This window comes from Malurus melanocephalus, unplaced genomic scaffold (assembly GCF_030028575.1).
Source record: "Malurus melanocephalus ecotype Western Australia unplaced genomic scaffold, MMel_1.1 scaffold_539, whole genome shotgun sequence".
Classification (NCBI taxonomy): domain Eukaryota; kingdom Metazoa; phylum Chordata; class Aves; order Passeriformes; family Maluridae; genus Malurus; species Malurus melanocephalus.
This window is the reverse complement of record NW_026623771.1, coordinates 3,978-30,318: the sequence shown is the minus strand read 5'-3', so window position 1 is coordinate 30,318 and position 26,341 is coordinate 3,978. Positions and strand designations below refer to the sequence as shown.

At 37.3% G+C, this 26,341-nt stretch overlaps 1 protein-coding gene across 1 annotated transcript in view; it reads right to left on the bottom strand.

The window, feature by feature from the left end:
- Window positions 1-3,701: 3,701 nt before the first annotated feature.
- Window positions 3,702-26,341, bottom strand: part of TERT (telomerase reverse transcriptase) — a 26,500-nt gene continuing 3,860 nt past the window's right edge. Inside the window, exons 2-15 of the mRNA XM_057381902.1 lie at window positions 23,241-23,268; window positions 22,193-22,382; window positions 20,704-20,886; window positions 19,242-19,403; window positions 18,756-18,851; window positions 16,739-16,824; window positions 14,832-14,945; window positions 13,918-13,989; window positions 11,923-12,108; window positions 10,592-10,718; window positions 10,235-10,296; window positions 8,361-8,485; window positions 7,869-8,000; window positions 3,702-4,196 (exon numbers count right to left, since the gene is read on the bottom strand). Coding sequence (XP_057237885.1) covers window positions 4,093-4,196; window positions 7,869-8,000; window positions 8,361-8,485; window positions 10,235-10,296; window positions 10,592-10,718; window positions 11,923-12,108; window positions 13,918-13,989; window positions 14,832-14,945; window positions 16,739-16,824; window positions 18,756-18,851; window positions 19,242-19,403; window positions 20,704-20,886; window positions 22,193-22,382; window positions 23,241-23,268 — 1,667 coding nt within the window. The 3' untranslated portion in view covers window positions 3,702-4,092. The remainder of the gene's footprint in view (window positions 4,197-7,868; window positions 8,001-8,360; window positions 8,486-10,234; window positions 10,297-10,591; window positions 10,719-11,922; window positions 12,109-13,917; window positions 13,990-14,831; window positions 14,946-16,738; window positions 16,825-18,755; window positions 18,852-19,241; window positions 19,404-20,703; window positions 20,887-22,192; window positions 22,383-23,240; window positions 23,269-26,341) is intronic.

Genomic DNA, 26,341 nt, shown 5'->3' with positions numbered 1-26,341 from the left:
CATTCACTGCCCTGCTCCACTACTCTGAGATGCAGAATGGAAGTTCTTCAAGAGTAAGGAGTCTTCTTTTTCCTTATAAATTTTGTAAATCCCAATACACACTTACACAGCAATCAATTTGTTGTTATTTTATATTCTCGAGCATTTCAAGGAGCAAAGATAAAGCATTAGCAGATAAAAGAATACATATTAGGTAAATCTGAACAATTAATTCTGTACAAATCTCTTATCTTCRCATATTCCAGAATTTATTGCAGTGGAAAACACTGTGAAAAAAGAAAAGTCCCCCTTTTCTTCCCCTTAATTTCTCATACTGAACACAATAGCTGAAAAGCATTAACAAAAATGCAGATGTATGCCAACCATTCAGTGAATTGCAACCTTACAGGACATGATTATGAAATTAATCTTTACTGAAAACCAGGATTTCCTGTACTTRGCTGCAGATCCTGGCCACTGTGCAATGATGGGAGATGAGGATTCCTTTTTTCAAGATACTTGAGGAACCAGCAGCCTCTGAAACAATATAGGGAAAGTATGTGAGGAAAAGGCATGACAGCTCCTTCAGGCTGAGTAATTGAGTCAAGGAAAAGATCAGGGTTAAAAAGCTGCAACCACATAAATAAGAATTTTTAACTAACTAAAGCATATATTAAACTAACTAAAGCATATAACTATATTCAYGTTTCTGACTACAGGTAGCTAAATGTTCATTAAAATCATACTGGTAACTATATGCAGCAGGTTTAAGTAGATGGTCAGAGTTCTGTTCTAAAAAAAAAAAAATACATCCAATACAGACACAACCTAAGAAAATAATTAAGCTACATATAAAAGACTTTCAAGCCTATAAAACCATCTTGAGTCACTGTCATGGCATTCAGACTTGACTTTTGAGCTGACCCTTCCAATTCACCAGAAGGGAGACTTTATGGATCACCGGACTTGCAGTTCAACCCAGGACAGGACTTTGGGGAGGACAATTTTCAGCCCCAGTAACTACAAGTGATGGCAGGAAAACACAAGCTGAAGTTACTGTTTAGCTCAAGTAGGCATGTACAAAATGTGTTGAGCAACTATTGCATGAATATAGCTTTTCCGTTGTCAGTGCAATTCTGATGTGACCTCTACCAAAATTCCCTGCCAAAACTGTAGCCTTATCCCAATAAAATTACTGCTACAATCTTCCTCTTCTTATTCATATGAAGCATGGCATCCTATAGGTACATTTTTCTCCTGAACAGCACAACTGTGCTGTTAACGTGTATGCAAACATGTTAATGTGTTGAAGTTTTACATACTAAGTGCTTTCTCCTTCTGCTCATTCTTCTCCCAATCTTTTATTTGTATATCCCACCAAATCTTTACTCTAATATTCTGCAGTGAACTCATGCCATTCTGACAGACAAGACTTTTRTAGAGTTGTCTAGGCTGCAAGAACCACCTGGGTTCTTTGTAGGGTAAATCAGTAAAAGACAAAACCACAGTCGTGGTGATGTCCAGCCTTAACCCACAGCCCTAAGACAAGGAAATGTATTAAAGGAAAAAGCCTCAGAAGGAACATTGCAACAGCACTGTAAATAAGGACACATCCAAATTATCATAATATCATAATAAACAGAAAACAGATGCAGAGAGAAAAGCATATTCTTTTCGGAACATGGGAAGCTTCCTACATTGTGAGATTTGATACCTACCTCAACTTGAGATTCGCAGTCTGTATTTCCTTCCAAAAAGAAAGCAGTGGGGAGAGAAGGGCATGCTCGATGGATGCATCCAGATACTACGATCTCCCCTAGAGGAGCTTCTGTCAAATTCCTTCCTTACAGCTCTGTGGACACACTGAAAACTGATGTTCAGCCCTACTCTTCTTCCTCCCCATATAAAGCCTCCAGCAAGCTCAACTCGCAGTGGTTTGCAACACTGACAACGCAGGTTGCACCGGGAGTTACGTTCAGTGGTTTGGCTCTCATCTCTCTACTCACTTTCTCTTAAATACTGAGACCTTAACCTTCACCGCAGCTCTCAAACATTTTGCAATTTTCCCAGCTGTCCAATGATTGTTGAAAATCCGCATTACAAATTCAGAATGCTCCTAAGKTAATTCATTTAATATTTCTAGATTCAAGTTATTCAATCTACCCAAATACTTCCTGTCAGCAATTCTGTTAAAACCCACTGCCTTGCTACCAATTAGYAGAATATATTTTACCACCATAATGCATCACACTATTTCTTTTAGAACAATTCTGTGCAAAAATAGCTTTATGGAATATTTCTACCTTCCCAACATTATAAACATCTATTTTTAGAGGAACAACTGTATGCYCCTGCCATGATTAATCTATTCCTTATTCATATGCTCACAGTATTTTTTTTCCAATCAGCACAGACTGCCTAGCTCTTCTTCAAATCTTTAAATYCTCCACTTGCTAAAACACATACCACTTTCAGCTCTACTTTCACTTGTCTTCTTGAGGGAAGGTTTTTTTTAAATGAAATAGTCTTGTGATTCCTACTGTATTCCTCCCTATTGTATTTGTGCCTGTTTACAAACAGCCTTCAGAAAGAGCAGTTACTGTTTYAAAACTGATTACTCAGCCAGTACTTATGGGGAAAGGCAAACATCAACTCAGACAATCGCAAGCAGTACAGTGTCTTCACTTTTATAAAATTACACCTCCAGCTGAGACCACCAGTTTATAAACTGAGATAATCAGTTTATATTCTTACAGAGAAAAATGGGCTAATCCAAGCCATTGGTGAAGTTTACATTCCCTCCGTTCTTCATGTTGGAGCATCCTGCTGTCTCTTCCTGCCATACAATCCCATAAAATAAAGCTTTCTGCACYGCCAGGCCTCTCTTATGCAATGCTGTCCCTGACAGTGCTCCCTCATGCACTATCACTGCAGACCACTGTGGGGTACAGGGGTGTTTCAATGTTTGAGCTGCTGGCTGGGGAGCAACTGTGTTGTTCATCTCTAGTTAGAACAATTGTTCTGTGACTTTTTAAAAGAGTATTTTAACAGTGCCACTTCACAGAAAGAAAAATAATCAAACCTGTATGACRGACTGTACATTTTGAACTGAGTTATGATGTTAATGGACAGACTGCAATACTGCAAACCAACTTCTAGCAGCTCTKACCAGTCCCTGTGTGGTAAGGGTTTGCCAGAGATGAGGCAACCATKACTTCTCTGGGCAACCCCTTCTAGTGTCTCAACACTCTCACAGTAAAGAACTTCTTCCTGGTATTGAATGTAAATTGTATTGAATGTAAACCTACTCTCTTTAAAGCCATTCTCCCTTTTTCTATCACTGCATGTCCTTGAAAAAAAATTCTTTTTGTAGAGCCAATGGYATGCAAATAGAAAAGCAATATACTTGGTCTATTATCTAATCAAGAACCTCTGTTTTGTAGGTATAAATGCACCAGCATCACTCTATACAACKGTGTATTAAAAACATAAAATATTAAAAAATAAATAAAACATACACCAAACATAACCAGCTTGGACTGTGAAATTTTGGCATATATTAGTTATGATCTCCAAAGCTTAAAATTTCTAGCCTGTGCATCTTGCTATGAAATGTATCTGCCCCRTGCAGGTAACTATTTTTCATTATATAACCTTGCATATTAAAGATTAAAATAAAGGCATTGGAAACAAACACAAATTATTGTAATTAATCAGCCATTTTATTACAAAATAGTTGGCAACACAGAGAAGCAAAAAACAGTCCTTCAAGACAAACCAGTGAAACAAGAAAGTAAACAATTTTGTACAGAACATGGTTTAATGATTCCTTCATCCAGAAGATGGGAATCATGGAACAAAACCAAGTAAATAACTTCAAACAGCCTGTGAATTTACAAAAAAACCCACCGATAAAAAGTGCGAACAAGAAGSTATTAACAAAACTGTCTGCTTTTTATGTCCTTGTATGGTATCTGAGAAACAAACACATAAAACTTCAGAGTGAACTTGCTTTTGGTCCACTCTACCAAAATAGGCTACAGAGAAAAGGTCACCCAAAGACATAGTTTTTATTTTCAATCCTGGGAAAATTATGAAATAAACCACAATCAGCTAGTCCAGCACAGTTTTGAAATCTTGACAAATAGCCGGTTCTGTCACTGCCTGCAGTAGTTTCACAATATTCTTTGGGATACATTGGCTCACGCGACTCTTACCTACCAAAATATCAAAAACAATTCATTGTAACTGCAAATTACTATTAATTCTGGTTTAGGGAAAATATTAATAAAGCAATGAAATCAATACTWAAACCAACTAAAAAGTTGAAACACCTGGAATATTGGGATTTTTAAAAAGTGCTATTATTCTTCCACCCCTAAATCAGGCTTACMAATAAAAAGGTTCAAAACGGCATGTGAAAATATTAACATAGAAATTCAATGAGCAAAGTCCTCCTATTTTGTGTTCTTGTGACATTTTCTTTCAGAACTTGATTTTTTTTAAAGTGTAAGACCATTTGTTCAACAACTCTACCCACCAAATAAGGCCTTCTGTTAAACCACAGTTACTCTGAAAGACTGACTGTCCTATCAACAGAATTACAGATAGTAAAAARGACTTTTTAAGGATTAGAAAGAGCATGTAAAATCCTAGCAACAGTTTAAGTCCATCACTAAACAGAGTCGGCAAAATTGCCAATGGTGCAGAAAGCCAGAAGTGCTCAGTAAACATTTACTCTGTATTTGGAAAGGAGACAGATGATGAATTTATATCTTATCAAGATATGGAAAGATACTTGCTTCTTTCCCCACTGGAAATAAYAGGAGGGATGTTAAACAGTAACTGTGTTTTAAATACTTAATTCTGAAGAATGATGACAACTCATACTGACAAAGCCCCTGATGTTATTTAATAGGTTTGGAAGTAATGGGAAGAATCTTCTCCCCAAAACCTATGAGCTTGATATTGATTCCCATTGAGAGTAATGGAAAGGCATGTGCAGGGAGACAGGAAAAAAACATGTTTATATCAATTCATGTCAACAACATSATCTTACAGAGGTAATAGGTTTTATATACCCAATGCAAACTCCAAAATAACAACAAAAAAATGCAGCTGTTAAGTCAACACAGGGGCTYAATTTACCAGCCTTGTTTATCTCTTGCCAGATTACTGCAGCATATAGAGACACTGGGCTAACTTCACAGGACCCCGAGAGTCAGTGACTTCCCWATCACAACTACTCTGGCATCCACACATGCTACCTGATTTCCAAAAGACAAAACTTAAAATACAATATTTAGAATTAGTTGTGATATCTCTACACAATGTTTTGCTCTGTRGTAACCTTCTCTACAAGATGATGTTCTGGTTACAGTAACATTTTCCAGGACTAAGTCTGGTGCAGGGCAAACAAAACTAACTTGTATGACTGCATAGAAAACTTATCTATCAATGTCTCTGTAAATGGATTTTAATGTGTTCTGAAAGGATCAGGACATCTAGMATTTAGAATTGTACTAAATTTAGTACTGTACTAATTTCAGAATACAAATATAAATACTATGTACAATCAGGGACTGAAAATTTGCCTTCACCTATGACCAGAGACCTCGAAGATACAGAGATAATAATGCCTGTTCACACCAAGGGTATGCATGTGATTTGTCACCACCAGATGTCCTTGCACAGCTCCACCAAGTATTGTATCAACTCTTGCAGCACTGGTGGAACAGGGCTAGTGGAAGTACAGGCAAGATTTCAGGGAACTATAGGCAAATGGAGATCTCCCAGAGACAGCACCTGAATTACCTGGGCCCCAGTGATCTGTCAACCTGTGACAGTGAMACTTTCCATTTCAAAAGTTTATAGCAAAAACAAGTCATAGCCTGTTAGTTGTTCAGGCAGCTGTTAAGTAAAGATTTCCAAAGTCTTGATCTTTCAGGAGTGTTCTTGAAGTCTCAGATATTTCCAAAAGAAAGTGTACCTGTAGATAACTTTCCTTGGACCTTTGGACTTTTCCTGCTCCACCTCCACAACACTCAGCAAGTACAATGTTAACAGGCTTTAGGAATGTTAATAGGAATTTAGGAAGAAATGTTAATAGGAATTTAGGAAGAAAGATTATCCCATTTCTCAAGGGCAATTCTTACTTCCAGAGAAGCCAACTGACTGGTGGTCAGCTTTCGCTTCCTGGGGTAGAAACTTTGCACAGAGTTAGGCCTGGACCACAGGCAAGTTTCAGGTCAGTATTGCAGTTAGGAAGCAGCTCTATGGGTACAGCAGAAGGAACCTAATGACCATAACTATTCAAACTAGGAAAACTGTTCACCACCTCTACTTCCCAGCCTATTTTCCGTGGCATCTGTGGTGGTGTGATTTTGTRGACAGCAGAGACCATTTTTATGGCTGATGCACGCAGCCATGGAAGATGGGATTCTGCTGAGCAAAAAAGCTGCCTGGGGCTATGCCTCCACCCTGAAGGTACTGTCAGATTAAACRACAAAGCATGCACAGAGAAGGATGGATGAGCTTTGGCTTGGATTGTGGTCTGCCAACAAGGATCCCAAGAGTAAAACCTTCAGCGTTAGAGGTGAACACTCAAATATGCCCTATGGACCCTGGAGAAGTGAGGCAGAGTCCACTGTGAAGTGAGTCCCAGAAAAGCCACTGTCCTACAGGGTGTGTCTACTGCATTCTCCRCTCAGTTCTTCAGTCCCTGTCCCCTCCCAGTGAAGCAAACAGCCCTGCCCTGGTACTTCTCAGCAGARCAAGCAGACTTGGGGGCTCTTGTTTTGGTGTCAGTGAGTAACTCTGAGAGAAGGAGCTTCTCTGGGAACAGCTGTTGGAATTCCGCTCCATACAGAAAGTCCATACCCTAAGGAACATGGCTGGTAAAACCTCAACCATGAGTTTGTTTCCTGTAAAGATTTAAGAGTTGTCTTGATAGATTCAAACTGCACTACCAAAAACCAGACTCTGCACTCAGGCATTGCTGCAAGCCTTTGACATGGGAAGGAAATGCTTCCTTCCAAAAAGAGGATTGCTCTCTTTTTGGGCTACTGGACCTCAGTGYAGGTATTAAAGGAAGCTTATMATACATTTCAAATAAAATAGGTGTTACTCTGGAATAAGATCCAAGAATTTCTTGGTCTTGTATAACAAAACTGCCAAAGCAACGACTCATTCAGAGCAAATCACAGTCATTGTCAAGAGTCCAGCCTTCACCATAGCTAAATTCATCAACAGTACTGTCTGCTTCAGGAAAACCTCCTGCTGTCCACTTTTAATATCTTAAAACAGAAAATTMTTTTATTTCTGTGGCTGATCTGCAGGCAGACTGCACAATTTTTTTAGGAGAGAGCTTCCCAGATGTCAGGGACAGGGACAGCTTCTTTCACCAAACAGAAGTGTCAGAGACACAACAACAACACAACTCTACAAGAATGCACCTGCAGTGCAGCCAGTGCTTCTGTTTCCAAGTGACCCTGGTGACACTATTTTGGGTAAGAGTTCAGATTGTGGGAGGATTTAATTTAGTTGCCAGTTAATCTACTTTTTAAACATAGAAGCTTGAGCTTTTGYATTTCATATAGTTAAACCTGCTGAGAATACTTAGATGATTAACCCAATCTTATTATGCCTTCTGAACTGTATAAGCTTACTGAATGCCAACCATCAATTGTCCTGTGAGAACAAAGCTCTATAATATGCAGTGCTGAAAAACATTTTAATGTGCCAACTTAATACTAAGTGAATTTGAATAAAATCAGAAAGAGCGTTAATGTACATCACACAACATTTCAGGATGAGAAAACTTTAAAAATCCATTAGTTTTTAAGTTTTATTAACCAYAAATAAAACTGTAAAAATAGCTGAATACTTACAGCGTGATAAGGGTAAAAGCAGAAATTTGTAAATGACACTGTGATTTTTCAGTTTGAGAAGGAAGGCATGGTAGCAGAGCCATTCTGCTGCCTGTCTAGGGAGTATACGAGATAATTCTTTTTCAGTAATCCCTAGGGACAGAAAAAGAAAATAATGTAACTGAAAATGATGAGCATTAAAAAAATATATCTGATCCCTCCTTTTTCTGTAAAATCACCCCAGGATTTTTTACTAGAAACCTGTGTAGTCAATCAAGTCTCATACAGCAGTAGAAAACTAAAACCTAGTGCCTGAAACACAGTCTTCAGAAAACTGAGTTTAAGAAGAAAAATGCACTATGACTGTTATCCTGCACTACACCATATTCATTCCTKATCTTTATCCCAAAATTACACTATCAGACTGCACACTCAAGACGTTTTATTTGTCTGAAACAAAAAAAACCCAAACAAATCCAAACCCACTACTTCATTGCCATCAACATCCTATACCTGCATTTATTTCCCTCAGGATAGCATAGCAGCATCTTGCAGTCTGAGAGATGAGCGTTAGGAAGAAACCAGGATTGCTTGTCATTTGACGGTTGAATGGAAGCTGGATAACACAGGCATGGAACCTGTTCACAAAAACAGACTATTTAATCAAAAGCAATTTCCAATTTCAAGTGAAACTATGACTACAAAGCTTAGGCACTATACAATGTTTAAAAGCACCCAACAGTCTTTRGCTGTATCAACACTGTTACTGCATGACTCCTCTCCCATATATACACATTCCTGGAACGTCAGACACATTCAAAGTTTGTTTCTAAATTTTATGTTGAAAGAAGATCTTGAAGTCATCTGCCTTGGTAACAGAATTSTCCTCTGAGGACAGCAACTGTCTCATGTGCAGGGAAAGTTAAACTACACATCACAGATCACACCACCAGCAAACACCCACACAAGAGTGTGAGAGRAACTAAACAAAAGCAAAACCCCACAATAAACTCTGTTCAGGTATGCAGGAAAACAGACTTCCAAATGATTCCACAGAACAGGATACTCACTCCTTTGTCTATATGGAAGCCAACTCCACAAAAATTATTTGTACCATATGCTTCCTTACACCTTAAATAACTGAAAATATTTTAGAACTGCTGATTTTTTTAAACCATTTTTTACCTTCAGACTCTGGCATTTTAATTYGCTTATGCTAAATATAGCCAATTACAATGTTGATTCTTAATTATTCAACAATGTATACAACTTGCTTATTAAATTAATCCAGCATATCACAATCACTTAAAAATATGGTGACATTTTCAATATTTAAAAGATAAACCTAAGTACCATGCTGCATTGCAGGTCTTTGGCTAATTAACCTGACATGCAGTTATCATGGTGGACAGTTATTTAAAAAAATKTAAAGGCCATTGGTAGAATGCTACCAAACAGGAACAACTAAGTGATCATATCTTACAGAGAAAAATCTTAAAACACAAAAGTTTAAGAGTTGGGCATATCAGTGCTGTACTAGACAAACCCAATTACACTTCTTGGACAAAGAACACAGCTTCAAGGAGAACCAAGATGAGTTTAAGAACAAAACTAAAATGTCCCTTCCTAATGAGTGTGAGTGCAGCAAAAGAGCAACATCTGATTTCTGTAAAGAGCAAAGAACCTCTTAAACATTTGCTGTGATAAAACAATAAAAAAGCAATTACTTGCTGCTGCCAAYCATTAAAAGTTTTCAATGCACAGAGATTAGGTTTTTATTCCAACTTGCTTATCAGTTTTGATTTCTTTCCCTTATCTGTGTTTAAAGCATTCACTTCCTCTCCTGATCAAGACCAGCTCACAAATGCCAAGATACTGCCAGCTAAGGAGCAATGAAAACATTATCTGCAGTAAGAAACTACAATTAACTTGGTGGAATGAAACCTCACTTCACCTGAAGTTATACTGGTCAAAGTTCTATATGATTTTAACAGATACAAAGTTCTAAATATACACTGGTTAATACTTAACTGATCTAAATATAAAATAGTTAATAAGGCTTTTTGTCATACTCCTGAAGCAAAACAGACTGATTTTCTTRAGGTCAGCTGTCAAAAGCAAGGCACTGAAAATCCACTTTGTGAAGTACCACCTAAACACACACACTGAATATATTCCTATATCTTATAAAACAGCATTACTTAAGAACAGTGCTGAAACAAGAATAACTTGACCTACTACTGCCATTTACTACTGAACACATCAGACATAGATATAGATGTATATAAACACTGCATGCTTACATGGCACTTTTTTCTAATTCRTAGCTCCTCCATGCGTCAAGAAAGAGTAATGAAATATTGACACTTCAGAAGACAGTGACCTACCTGCAAGCCTGGAGTAAAAGTATCTTGTAGATGTTGATGAGAACTGTCCTAAGGCTGTTGATCTAGAACAGAACATAAACAGAGCTATAAGAATATTTCAGTGTCATAACAGGATTTGTTGAAGATTTAGACAAAAAACATTTTATGCTAAACTTGGAAGACTTCTTTTATGCAACTAAGTTAACAATGCTGTGAAGGATCACTTCTAGAAGATCCTAYATTTTAGTTTATGTTAACATTTCCAGAGTATGTGGATTTCCTCTCAAAATAAACTTTTTAATGTCARAACTCAAAGCAGTTTTAATGCTCTTCATCACTAATTACAATATTGCCAAACATCCATTTTCATATTCCCACCTGAAAATCAAGAAATAAACCATGACATTTCAGTTTGAGGACTGCATTCAGTTTGTATTTCATGTTTTCCCCAGGTGTTGTAGAGGAATTGAAGGTAAGACTTGATCTGATAGAAGTGTAAGAATAACTAGAAAAAAAAAAAGTATTAAAAAGTAGTTAAATAAACTCCATGGACTAACAGACTAAATTAAATTCTGTGAARTAAGCCTCATTTAACTTCCCATGTTACAGAGATTTCCTGCTTATCAACGAGCCAGTAGCTGAAAGATGACCATAATTAAATTCATAYTGAGACAGACTAGGCCCTGTGGCATTAAGGGTATTAGCTAAGGGCTGAATTCAATACTTCAGGGCAGAAAAATTCACCCTGCTAAAAAAAGACAAATCAATAACCTTAAAACCAAAATAAATGTATTTCTTAAACACACTRTCTAGAACATTAATTACTCCAGTGACAATCAGCCTATCTATGATTCATGCAATGCAGGAGCTTATGCTTGAAGCCACTTTAGTTACTGGAACAACCCCAATGTTCCAGCTACTTAAGTCAAGCTTATCAAAAGCAAAGCCTTGTAACAAACATTGTGGTGTACTTGGCAATGCTGGGTTAATGGATGGACTTGATCTTAAAGATCTTTTCCAACATAAACAATTCTATGTTTTTATGACTCTGATTAGCATCTCCCAGATCAGTAGCATGGATGCCCTTATCAACATAAGCTGTTTCTTTCAAGAGCTCAGCTAGTGAATAAATCTCTTTGGCTGTTGATTTTGGTCCTTTGCTATGGGAAACCATGTCATATAAATTCCTTTCCTAAAATGACCAAACTTCTCTGTTTAGGAAGACTACTAAGACCTTTACCACCCTACTGGTGGAAAACCTCCTCCTAATTTTCCAATTAAATGCTTAAGGGTTATTTACACTAAAAATGGTCAGTAATACAGCAATATTATCCTTCAGTTTGAACAGTTCTTTTTYGATCTTTAGCAAATGTCTAATGCCATCTCTAATAGTCCAAGTAAAGCGTCTACAGAACTTTTCAGTAGGATACATCATCCCRTTCTGAGTTCTATGCCACTTCAAGACTGCTTTGTATAAATAGTCAAGGTTGCTAGTTTAAAGAGTTCTCTTCCTCACGCATTCTTTCCCATCTCAAGTGTACCAGAGAGAACACCTCTGATGTTGAAAGCATTGCTATTCCCTCTAGTCTGTATCAAATTAATCCCAATCTGTTTTGCAGTTAAATCAACTACACCATTCCCAAGACACCCGTGTGCTTCTCCCACCATGTACAAGATACTGATGACACTGGAGGATATAACTTATTTACCTGGAGTAATCGCAGTAAACCTGAAGTGTTTTTATATCTAGTAACAAACCACACCACGGGACCAAACGACAATCTGGTAGCTGCTTAAATTTGGAACATTTTGGGATACCATCAAGACAAAAATTCACCACTGTCTTCTTTTGGTTTATTAGAAGGCCGTACTCAGGAATACCTGCTGCTAGAGTCCTAAAACAGATATAAACAGTTAGGCCAAGGCCCCCCAGCAAAGCAGACAAAAACTGGCACCATGCTGCAAGACACAAGACCTTGAACAAAAGGGCAGAAACCAAAGAATAAAGGAAACCACAGGCAACTCTTTAGGTTAAGAAACACAGTTAGAAATAAAGGAAGTGAAGACATGAGAGGTAAATAAGTACATAAAATAAATAAACTTGAGGATAATGGAGGAAAAATTTTACACACTGATGCAAATTAAGCACATCATTCATGCAGCACTTGAGCCAAGCTGTATGAACAGCACTCACAGAAATCTCTCACTGGAAAAACAAAGATAACAAGTTATCTTTGGAAGTTAACAAAAYCAAGGAGAATCCATACAACAGGAACCTCATTCATGTGATGAAAAGTTTTTTGAGGGGAATGCTTTCCCTAAGAATGTCTTCATAGCCAGAATGCCTGCTGATTACCTGCTACAYATTGCATCAGTAGTGTCATGGACAAGCAGCAGTTTGTCTTACTTGGAAATGTGCTTATGTGCAGGCTTCATCCTTTCAAAGAGAGGAAGAGGTAGGCTCTTCTTCTTGGGGAGTTGCAGTCATAATTCTGTCTCCTCAAAACTAATTTATTGAGTCCCCTGGTTCTAATACYACATTAGGAAAAAGTGATACTCCTCCATTTGTGGCACAGAGTTCATAGGATCTGTAAACAGTTCTGGAAATCTCTCACTGAATAGCACCTTTCACTAAAGAAAATCCACACAGCTGGTGCTGAAGCTGATACAAAGACACAGACAACTTCAAAGGGCAAGAAGGACARTATTTGCATAGATACTCAAGTGACATTGTGCTGAAAAGGTATTATACAGAATAGCTTAAAGCACTCACTGTTAGTTTGATTTATCGTTTCCAGAATGGTAAACCCACAGATCCCCAGAAATTTCTTTCTGTTTTGATAAGGAAATGAGGACAAATGAAGTCTTCGAAGCACACCATCCACTAYTTCGTACAATTTATACTTCCAACTGCACTTAATCGATTGCTCCATCATCTTTCAGGCTTACAACAGAACTGCATCTTGCTGACTACTGAAAAGTATGATGCAACTAACTMCACTGCAGATACTAAGCTTTTCTTCAAGAGCTGTCCTTTGGATCCTTTAAACTGACTTCGGCATCAGCAGAACTCTCCTAGGACTGGCTGTAAAGTCCTATCCACAGAAACSAGGAACTTCTTCTGGGACTGAATTTTTAAAGTAAAGGTAGTTCTGAAGCACAATAAAGAATTACTGTTTTAAAATTTCTGTGTGAACTGCATACTAACATGCTATACTGGTAGCAGATACTCATCATGGAATGCTAATGACCAGAAAATTCTTAACAATATTGAATCAGACAAGAGTTGTATTCTTTCCCAGGGAACAGAAAAAAGCAGCATGAGTGCCCAATAAAAAGATTTTGAGAATGCAAGTAAGACATCTTAAAAATCGGAGGAAAAATGGTCTTAAAAGACAACTGTCAGCTGCTTTGATTAGCYTGCAATACTGATTTTTGCTTGAAGCTCCACTAAGGTTAGTCGGTAGGTCCTTAATTTAAACTTAAGCAGGAATCGCTGACCATCTGAACTGCAACAGTGATTAACTGGCAGCTAATGTAGCTTCAGGATTCTTCCCAAGCACAGGCTACTGCCAAGGACTCCAAAATAGCTCTTGATTGTTAACTCATAAAACAAATACCCCTRTGGGCATCAAGATGAAAAATAACTGCAAAGAAGGTATTAATGCTTATGTCTTTGGAGACTATGCCTCTTAATAGCATACCTCACAAAAGTTCTTGCCTTCATTAAATCTGGTGTAAGCAGCAAAAAATCATCAATGAGACGTATTAGGACTCTGCAATCAAGAAGAAACCAGTATTAAGATTTTTTAGTACAAAAACCTTTCAAATTATTTTCACATGTTTCAGAGCAACAATGTGCCCATTTTTATTCACAAGATGGTAGAGTCCAATATGAACTCTGAATTGAGAGTCATGAAAAATTCTTAGTTCTGCTTCTTCCCTAAACATAAATGAAAAAATTACATAAAATAAGAAAGCAAATCCACTGTGGCTTCCATGGATACAGGGTTTTACACTTTTCCAAGGGAGAATTTGCAGTACATTTCTCTACAAGACAAGGAAAAGAGGTGYCAGACCAGGTACACAAGTAGATTCTCGATGGGCTCTAACTCTGTATCTTCATTTACCACATAATAACATGTTTATGAAGCTATAGCTCGAATGTAAAACAGAATACCATCTACCACTGTAAAGGATGGAATTCCCTTTTCCAACAGAATTCAGATCCCAAGCATGCCCATATTTTTCTGGTACATCCTGCCTAACAAGAAGCAGCTCTGGAAATGATGACAGTCTCATCCTTAAAGCAAGASTACTGCCATCACTACGATCAGATCAGCTGCACCTTGGCCCAGCCAAGTCCAYAGCCATGTTATTCTTGTGACCTAAAGGACAAATTAAATTATCACTTTCATTCAACACACACCTAAGCAACATTCTATATTCTSCCCAAAAACCACCAGTTTCATTGAAGCTGCAGAGATGTTTGTGTGTGCAACTTCCTAATGAAGTTGAAAATCCTTGAAATTCAAAATTAAACATCAGAGAAAATGACTAACACATAAACTATATAGTATACATTACTGTAACAGAGTACAGAACAAAGCATCCCTACCCATCCTGCTGTATTCCACTGAACAATTTGTTTTCCATGTCTCCATAGAATAAGTTGCAAAGTAAGGAGGACAAAATGAAGCCCTGTGGAATTCCACAACACTGTAAGTAGTACCTAGCAAAGAATAAAAGAAAACCAAAAATCAAAATATTCAACAAGATAGCAATTACTGTTAAATATTTTTTCCAAGTATAACTTAAGTTTCAGTAAGAAATAAGCTATCAGTTTTCTTTATTTAAATTTGGCTTTTTTTCCTCTAGAATCTACATAGAGATCCAGAAATTTTAAGTTCAACAGCAAAAAAATAACCACTAATACACATATTCCTTTCATAMTAACAAATTGCRGGAAACAACTGCCATTAAATTAAARAAATTTCATAATTATCTCAAACCACAAGACCTCCTTCTGCAACAGACATATCCTTCATTTAAGTTTTTTATTCTTTATGTCACATCTTACTGTGGCAGCTTCAAGAGAAGTGTTCTTGTACATGAAACAAAATTCACTGAGAGAATTTTCTATGCTGGCAGCAACCAAATGSATATGGCTCACAAAACCCAAGCGAATTATTTTCACAACACTTTGAAGTAGTGAGATGCTATAATATCCATTCCACTGCTATTACATTAATTCAGACCACATACTAGTTTTAAGCACTGTTCATAAYTGTATTTTGAATCATCTGAAAATTTTCCTTGCAGTAATTTCACTTTCTTACAGACTTATGATAAATGTATCAAATGGTACTAAAAGACTTCTTACAGGTTYCCAGCCCAATAATCTGCATTTTTCTCAAAACATCAAGTGAATGYTGACTAATAGTCATGTTTTTCTTGAGAAAAATAGTCCATTTATTTACTAAACTTACGGGGTTTTTTTTGACAAATGAGAACAAGCTACTTGAAAGGGGTAAGTTCATTTCAGGACAAACAGTATTTTTTCCAGTCAAGTTGTGACTGAATTTTAAGTTGTGAAGTTGGTTTTGTCAGGGTGTGCTTTCTTTGAAATCATTAAAATTCCATGAAACACACTCACGTTGGTTAGTCATTATTAARGTATGCCACAACAGCACTCTCATTATTCTGCTGAAGGGAAAATGCATCAACGCTAGAAAAAACTACAAACATTTTTCTATTTGACTCTTTGAAAGCTTTTCTCACTTTCCCTCGATCTTGTGAGATTCTAAAACAAGTATTCTACAACCAGAAGAACAAGAATTATTCTGGTATTATTACCAGAACAAGAAGCTATTCATCCTAATACACATCAYTCTGAATTTACAAATAAAGACCATGTAAGTACTTCCTTTTTTAGACATGGTGCACATTTGCCACCTAGAGGCAAAATATAAATACCAGATCAGTATCTCTACCAATACARAAAGAAATCTGCATCACTACCTTCTGTAACATCTGATTCTCAATTTAGGAATTGTCAATAATTTTAACTTCTATTGCTAACGCCTTTTGTCTTTTTTTGCAACCTGCCAAATAGCAAAACCATGCATTAAAGGAAGGTTTAATYTTGCACTACAGGGAAATTACTAACAAGGCTTTTGTATGATTGCTTCGATGTTACCCTTGCTTTTGCTCACCACAAAGGATCCTACTATTTTAAAGTATTTTCCTTCTGAATTTAACTTGCAGATTTAAATGAAGGTTATTCCACATTCTGAGGAATAATGCACTATGTATAGTTAACATCATCCAGGTACGAAAGAGAAATTTTATTTAACATAACTTTGATTCCAACTCTTTATGCTTTTTTGGAGCTTAAACTGATGCAAATTTCAAATTAACATTAAATAAAAAYCTTGAAAAGACAGCTAGCAGAAGACCCCAGAGTCAGTCTTAGCAGAAAACAAACAAAGGAAGTATACAAAGAATAACTAATTTCTTTTTTACCTGTTCCGAATCTTCAGGATGGTGTTACGTATCACATGAAGGAAAAACTTAAACATGCTGGAACTTGTCTCATTGAAAGTCAAGCTCTAGAAATGTGACAAAACACAACAAGATTTGAAACAAAATAYACACGACAACTTTGAAGATGAACASAAATCTTAMATAAGGAAGGCTGTAGCAGCTCAAACTCCTAAGTAAATGAAAAGAGAATACCTAAACCTAAGACCTGAACATGCTGAAAAGCTGCTCACATCTGAGCAGTTAGTTTTCTATTGAAAATGGGTGGGGTTTTTTTGTTTTGCRTTAGGAAAAATCAAATATAACATCTAAATGCACTTTTAAGAGTGCTACCATAATATACTGGATTATTACAATGGATGAGACCTCGCTCTTTTGGCTGCTTTCGACCTCGCAGGACAATTTCTGTACCTGTCATGGTCTTTATGATCCCCCAAGTCTAGATACGCTCACTTGCCCGCTCTGCTGCAAAAAAAAACCACTTTGCCAGGTATTACTAACACTATCTTGCATGACTGTTCAACCCATATTTATGGAACAGGTTGTTTAAAACTGTGTAATAAAAATCCATTTACAAYCATTTCAATACCTTTAACAATGACTTAATTAAAATTAAAATAAAATTACTTATTACAGCAGACAAATGCACCCAGCTTTTGACAGAGCCATGCGAGATCATGATTACTTGCACTGAAAAGATGTGAGGTACCTGAAGAGCAGTCACCTGGCCTGACACTACACTTTGCTCAAAATACTTCATTCTCTTAAAATAATGATACACAAATGGAATTTTCCAAATTTTTCCAATGGAATACATTTTTAAATAGAATGCTGCTCTTCATGGAATATCTAGCATAGCTCTCTAAATCAGTTTGAAAAAAAAAAAMAACAAAACAAAATGTACTAATACRTGATCAGAGATCCAGCTAGTTTCCATTTTCATCCAGGTACTCATTAGACTTYCTTATTTTTGTAGGATCCTGCAACTGTACACCAGCCATACATTCTAATSCTATGTCTAGATACACAAGACCGTTTTACTTGTATGTCAGAAACTACCTTTTRTCAACCTTGTCATTTTCCACTGGCAGGTTTAGAAAAGAAAAATTTAAAGAGGAATTATGAGCCTGGGAAAAAATATCTGGTCATCTGATGCTCAGGAAATCCTGTAGAGGTTGCTATGATGGAACACCATGATTCCAAGCAATAAACTGACTGAGCATACCACCTACTTCTATGCCTTTGTCATGCTCCTTGCACAAGGAAGTCTTGAGAACAAACACTCCTATCACAAGAATTAAAAACAGAAGGATGCTTGCTTCTAGCAACAAATCACCAGTTGCAGTAAATTTAAAACACATGTGATTKTTAACCATACTTTAATTCAATGAAAGAAATCTCCTCAAACAAAATCTTTAAGAGTTGATCTTGTYTGTGTTGCACCTAACTCCCCTCATTCTCATCAACCTCGACAGGCAATCCTTAAAATAAGTCTTCTTTTCAATAAAGCATAAAACAAGATCTCAAAAAATAAATCCTGTGCAGTTTGCTACTCAACACAACACATTCTTAGCTACTTGGCTTAAAATACATTTTGCTCTGACTTCTGTATGCTTTGGAAACTGCAAATGTTGAAGCCWGTTTTTACTACGTATTTAATTTCTCACTTGAGAACTGTTGCAAGAAACAATGAAATTAGGAAAGGAAAATGTAAACATTAGTWAAAATGAAAGTTTCATACAATAATGAGATAATCTGGGTAAAGTCTAGGATTTTTTGTCAGATTTCCTGCCTGGTGCACTCCTCCCACCGAACACAAGAGATCCCATTRCAAACATCAAAGAAGAGACAATAGAAGTCTTTCCCACAGAAGGTGCTGGTTAGCTAGAAGAGAGGTAATGCCACCACATAATATGTACATACAAATAAAAATCCTAATCTTCCTCTAATTCTTCTAYAGCTTTCTTTTTCAGTAGGAAAGAAGCCTCACAATACTTACCTGTTCCACTACTATTGCATTTTGCAATGAGTCCTTCGCATTTAGATGAGACACAAACTGCTTCATGTCTGGTAYAAAGTCCTTGAAAGTAGAAACCTGTACATTCGTGTAAATTGTAAAGAAATAGATGACAAAAACAATAGAAAATTCAGTAACTGACTTTTATTCATTGGCGGTCAAAGGATCAGCCTTATTGTGTTATTTTAATCTAACAATTCTATTACTATGAAAATGAAATGTCTCACYCCCAGATCTCTATTTCCACAAAACATTTATTGTTATTTTTATTAGACTGAGTAAAAACTTTAAAAGATATGGGCTTTACAGAAACTTTTCTACCTCTGGAAATGATCTAACAGTACCAAAAAAATGTTTATTAAGTACTTAACCAATTCAAATTGCGACTAAGGAAAGCTATAAAGGAAAAATTTTCCATGGACCAGATTATGTTTACAACAGCAAACAGAAGAAATCAGGAAGTCATACATGTCTCCTATAGCTCTTCCTGGGTTTTCCACTTGGGGTAACCATAATCACAGCATAGCGCCGTATGCAGTACTGAGTTTTCTTCTCAGGCTTCATCACCCGTGAAATCACTTCCACAAGTTTATTGTGAGGAATGGTATCAAAAGCCCTGGACACATCAGCCTGAAACAGAAGAAATATCCTCCATTGTGTACTCATMAATATTGCTGTTAACATCGTGGTAGCATAAATAAGGTATTGCTGTAGAATGTAAGCATGGCTGAAGAACAGATCACATGAGAGTAAAATTATTGCATCATTCATGCCAAAATAAAAACTCACYACTTATCTGAAAAATCTTTCCCCACTCATCAAGAACTCCCTTAGAGGGATATCCAAATCATCATTTTTATCACAATTCATCTTATTAACAGAAATTACACCATAAGCAGCCTTAAATCTAACACTTAACCCTCAAGTACTGAAGTTAACTGCTGATGTTTTTATATGTTTAAATATTTTAAGATATTTTCCTTACCATATGGCCACAGAGAGAACATCTTAGACTTTGGAAATCTGCAAACCTATGTATTTTATCTTTCCCAAATCTCATAATGGAAACCTATCTCTGCTTTTAYTTGTCAGTAAAAACTGAAAACTTTCTGCTGCTTTCTGTAGAAGCAGCAGTTTTAGGACTATTAATGATATATRTCAATGACRTGACCTTTTGGCTTGAAAGAAAACGAGATGAAATTATGAAAGTTATTTCAGGACAGGATGACAAGTGACTTATGAGAGATGAGAGAGAAGCCCCACTATGATATACATTAATCTGTGAATTTACATACCTCAGTATACATTGCCCCAATTCAAAGCTATGAATTGAGSTCAAAGCCACGAATTGAGCTCAAACACAAAACATCACCTGCTAGACACAACTGAAAAAGAAAAGTGTGTGAAGAAGAAACTCCTTCAAATAGTGGGCTACAACAAGCACTGATTTTTTCAAAGTGGAAGAAGAATCTTTTTGGAAAGGCATTGACCACAAGTCACGTGTTCATTTTCAACAGAAACTAATGAYGCTGAGATAGAAGAGACCAACTTTTTAAAAGACACCGAATTCATCCATATGCACACAGCAATTTTTTTCTGGTTTCCATATGGCTCAAAAGCCTATCTGATCTTATACCCAACCAAATGCAACGGCAAAAAATTCAATGCATGTACAGAAGCAAGAACTCCTACATGACAGCAAGATGGACAGAAAAACACCCAAGTAATGGAAGCTCTACTACAGGGATACCCATCCACAAAATGCACCCAACCCACATACCAAAAAACTAATCAGTCTATTAGGTATGCACAGAATTTTATTTTGAAAAAGAAGTAATTATGCAGTCAGATCACAGATAATACAGCTATAAAAGTATCTGCACAAGCTGGTTTAGAAAAGGAGTTTCAAAATGTAATTAAAAATACATACCTTTACACAGTAGAAATGAGGAATTTCACCACCAGATGCAAGAACCTTTCTAACAAACTGCTTCCATACCTTGTAGATATCATCTTTCCCAAACACTGAAGAGCCCAAAAAACTGGTGTTCACAGTTCGTTCATAATTTAACACACTAAACAGACTTTTCAGTTGAGAGGTGTAATGATTCATCTAAAGAGACCAAAGAGAATCACCTTAAATTATGCTGAAGCACAATTAATTCTGTGCAGTACAAAGATTTCACATTTACCTGAAGTTTGAAATTAAATTTATGTATTTACTATATTATTGTGGTCCCCGGATCTTTCAGAAAGCCTGAATATCACTGCAGTAACTACTTCAAACTGACAAAAGAGCTTTGGAGATCCTTTTTTTTTGGTACAGTTAAAATATGGGAAATGTTTTTGCTCCTGTACTTGACTCTTGGTAATCAAGGTGCAATAGTTACACAGATAAACAGATGAATCCCAGCAAAGAAAATCACCATTGATCTGAAAATAACTTCTTAAATATCATTCAGTCTGTCTATTGGAGATGACAGTAACAAGAACAGCAAAGAGAGGGTGTGCCCTGAGACTTTATACCAACTCCAGCTGCACCATCAGCTGAGCCTCTGGAGGTACTTATCCAAGTAACTGAGCAAAGATTTAACACTCAGCTGTGGGAAAAGTCAACTACCTCAGAACAGCACTGAAGTCATGAAGGTTGATTAGCTCTGTAAACACTATAATGTGGAATATTAGGTGAAATAACACTTCACACTTCAGAACAGCTTTTGGCTGATGCTCTTTTCATGGTCTGGGATCACATGGTCTGAACAGCACATACTAAGAAGCTGTTGACACCTCAACCATTTGGTGAACATTCAATCGTGTGAATGAGACTCAGCCTTAAGGAAAAACAATTAATGCAGCCATACAAGATAGTGAAACTGGGCTGCCACTATGTCTTGTGGTTAACTGCCCTGTTAAATAGGTTATTCTGGGCACTGACTGTTCTATCTCTGTTCCCACACTGCAATTCTCAGCTTCCTTYGATCTCTCTACTGTGCTTGTTCCAGCTTCCTTGGCCTTCCTTAGATCCCCTTCTGTAACACAGCTCAGCACTGTTCACTGGCTCCACAGGCAACTTCACAGATCAACATCRGTATTCACGCACCATCAGTATTCAGGCAAATCCCAACAGGCCAGACTCACCCATACTAAAGAAAAYGGTATTACCTTACAAGCCATGTGATTCTGTCAGGCTCATTTCCTTAAGAAACATTTGCAAACAGAAGTATGTGATWCTGGAACTGGAGGCTAGTGGCAACTGAGCATTGGAAAGCGAGAATCTAAGCTSCAACAGACCCACTCTGCCACTCTGATTAAAATGCTCTCATCCACTCATTAGAACTAGTTTTATGTAACAAAAAGCCTTACTCTATTTATTAGTTACCTACATCAAATGCACATGAAACAATAAAGAAAATAAAAACCTTCTTTTGTCTGCTTTCCTTGCTGAGTGCTCGTGCTTCCACAATGCCGCTCACTTTTACAACGGGTCTCAACCCATTTCGTTTGGGAATAAAGCGAAGCTTTGATGCCACAGGAACAATTTTTTGTTTACTGATAGATTCAATCTCCTTTGAAGACAGAGGCTGTAGCTGTACTTTGTCAAAATGGTTTCTAAAATACAAATACACACTTAGTGTAAGCAACAGGAAAAGCAGTAAATTAAAATATTTGATGTTTTTATAACRAAGCCAAGTATTTTTTTAAGGTAATACAAACACTATACCTCTGCAGAAAGTGACATGAAATCCTGAATTTCAGAACAGTATCACAGTATCTTAATGACAGTATGAGACCACACATTTCTGCTTGATGCAAATAAAACTCCCTCTTAACACAAATTAAAATTTAAGCACAGATTAGCAGAATACATGTGAACATTATGAAATGTTTTATGCAAGAAACAGGAAGATGGATATTGCTTATGGTTTCAGAAGTTGGAAAGACATTAATAAAATTTAAAAGAACCTTGTGAAAACTATTTCAGGAGAACTCCTGGGAAGGACTGACAAACTGTAATGGGCTGTTCTACTCCCAGCATTTAGGGGATCTGCCACTTACTAGAATTACAGCAAACTGAGGTGCTAGGATACACAGACAACAGAGGGCATTCAGATATCCAGGACTGATCTGAGGAGCAGGTAGCAGCTCAAGTGAATAGCAGAAAATGATGAAGAACCAAAAGCTCCCAAGTCACAGGTTCTGAGCATTCCAGGTTCACCTTAACAGGAAATGTGCTTTCCCCTCACATTCCATCTCAGGATTTACAGCTCRATGTAACTTAGTCAAAATCAATACTTTTCCATATAGTAAGTCAGAAAAAGGTAGTGGAGCAAAAGACCTTGCTTTTACCTAAGATGCAGTTTAAAGTACTCTGCTTGCAATATAAAACACCTGGATCAATCTCGTGCACTGCTAGTATTGTCCAGAAGGACAACATRTGCCCTACAGAGTAGTGGTTATGATATTTACCTGGGAAGTAAGTGAGGCAATTCAAGTCCTGACAAAAGAAGGGACATGAATCTAAATTTTCATGAAGACTTTTTATATACCACACAATCCAACAGGCTGGTTTAGYAAAAGGAAGCCACACTGTTACAAAAGGCAGTGGGTGAATGGTGGAAACCTGGTAAAGATGCTCTAGGAGACACCTGAGAGGCCAAGGATGCAGATTAGAGAGGCAAACAAATGCTTATCTTTTGTATGCCAACACAACTGAAATATAAGCCCATGATCAAGCTGCTTGGGACACACGGCCTGAGGGATACAGTGCATGAYACCTGTGATACAGTGGCATGCAGGGCCAGTGAGTTGAGCTATGGAAAAGGTTTTGAGGCTTTATACTCAAAATTTGAAATTAAATTCCTGATACACATGCTGCTCAAAATAAAGCAGAAAGGACTGCTATTCCACAGTGAGAGACCACTATTGTTTATAGAATCACATTCTTTCCTGAACACATAAAACACCATCTAGTATACTATTAGGTAGATAACCAAGACAATACATGTAACTCCAGTTCAATAGAAAAAACTTAACCCTTAATCCAAATCTTCATCCCTTTACAGCTCACATTCAAGACTGGAACGAAAAAAACTCCAATGAAATTCTATCACTATGTTTAAAAACATAACTTCCTTTGAAAGTGAATGTAGGGAGTGTTAACAGCCTGCATGGGAGAAAAACGCCACGTCCTTGGCTGTCTTGAGAAAAAGAAGATTAGAATGTAGAATTGATAATGCAGGTGGCTTACAATTATAAACATTACTAATACTGTAGCTTTTGCAAACTTACTAATCTAATGCTGATGAGTAGAAAGTGACAGCCTCACTGACTAATGTATGTGTGACACAAATGTATGCACTGGTTACTAAAGTAGATAAAAGGAGCCTGTCCCAGAATAAAGGGGTTACTTTTTGTGTGTACATGTGTGTCTTTGTGTCTGTTATTTTGTGTTGGCTGTCTAGCCAACAGCGACAAGTGAAGACAAAAGTTATTGGCAGATCTTCACTACTRTCTCTGGCCAGCAGTAGAACTGGATGTCATTTTGCCTGCAGCAACATTCATTGTTTATTTCATGGCATTTATAGCAGTGCTAATGATTTTGAATGTGTGTTAATCTAGCAGCCACTGCACCATAAGCAGTGGCACTCACAATGCTGTTAAACACTGATACTTSAAGGAACTTGACTGGACAGTCCTGTTGTCTTTTGACATCTCACTGCAACTGGATGGTGGAGATTCAGAATTTCTGCAGCMTTTTTAATCCTCAGCAGCCACTGTGTGAGGCAAGGGCAGGGAGGGCATGAGCCTTAGCAAAACAGGTGCTGTCACCACATTATTGGGTTCATTATTTTTATAACAAAACTTGACATGCTGCAGGCTGTGTAACTTGAAGCAACTGTATCATGAAATACTGACTTTTTCTTCATAAAATCTGTTTTTAATTTGAGGAGTGAAGTTTGGTATAGTTTCAAAAATTAATACAAAATTATATGTGTACAATATCAGAACAATCTCACCTCCACCAATACAGCAAGGCTAACATACAGACCCAGGGCCCCTTTCAGAACCATGCTCCATATCCTTGAGCAGGATTCTGYCCAGGACCATCTACTTTAGGACAGTCCTTCAAGAAGAGGATTTACTCCCCAATGACAATGCAGTGCAAGGATAAGCTCACAAGTAAGGTCCATGCCCACTCAATCCAGCCTGTTCCAACTATTCTCTTCCTCCAAAGGAGGACACAGAAGAACTTAATCAGTGAAAACCAATGCCTTCCTGCGAACCAGCTCAGAGCAACTGCCTGGAGCAGCTCCAGCTGAGAAGAACCAGAAAAACCACAGAACGGCCATTAGGGCAACAACTGAGGTCACCAGATGCTCTTCCTCCAGAGAAAATGSAAGAAGCTCAAAAGCCTTTGGCACGAATTCACCAGCAATGCCTGCCTGGCTAAGAGCAGACAGAGTCTGAACAGCCTCAAAATGGCCACAGCAGCCCAAACACCTGTATCCCACTATTTGTAAACCCAGATTTCTCTCCTCCCATGTGAATTTGGCAGCCGGCCACCTGTACAAATGCAGGAAGCTGGACTCGTGGCAGACCTCGTACCACACATCACACTTCAAAAAGCAGCGCTGAAAGCCCTGTCAGTGAAGCTTAAGTGCAGCCGCAGGGATCAGACTACAAGTCCTAAACTATGAATCCCGAGGCTAAGAGCAAACATCCTGTTCTTAGAACACGCCTTTGGCAAGCACGCCACAGTACTTCCTTGGGATGTTTCTCCAGCTTCCAACAACATGCAGTTTAGAGACCTTCTAAGCCAAAGGTGAGAAATGGCTTCCTGCATGGTAAGGAAATGTGTGGGGAGGAAATCAGAAGAAAGAAGATCCTAGATTAGGGTATTTTGAGCTCAAAGCACTTTGTCCTTACACATCAGGCTTTTCTGGGACACTGGGAAGAGGAACAAAAGAGCTAAATCCCAAGTTGCTTGTTTTCTTTTAATCACAAACCYCACTAAAAACAACAGTATATGTACTATGTAAAAGTCAGTACTTTTATCATACTTTGTGCCAAAAAACAGTAATCTACAGTACAGTGAAACTACAGAAAACACTAATTGCAACACTACAGCTGTTAGTTTGAAGACAAGACAAACAGAATGTGTGGGATTGAAAATTTCATTCTACTACTACTATTWAAAGTGCATATTCTGTGCTACAACCACAAGAAAGATCAAGACCCCAGTAAGTGCAAACACAAATGCAAGGAGTGGCACTGGAGTTATCAATGTTGAAACCTGGCAGTGACTGGGCAGGACCGGAAAAATCACACAAGTTGTAACATTGCGGACCAAGAGACCACTTTAAAAGCAAAAGATTCATTATATAAAACAGCCACTAAAACACAAGACATMAAGTATRCTTATTTTTCACAGTTCCAAARTTCTCTCAGACACCAGAAATTTATAATGATAAACCTGAAAGATGTGAATTGTAAAGATGGGTGCATGACAYTGTTCATTAAAATTGCCCTTAGGTATTTTCTATCTTCTTATTTACAGTTTAAAATTT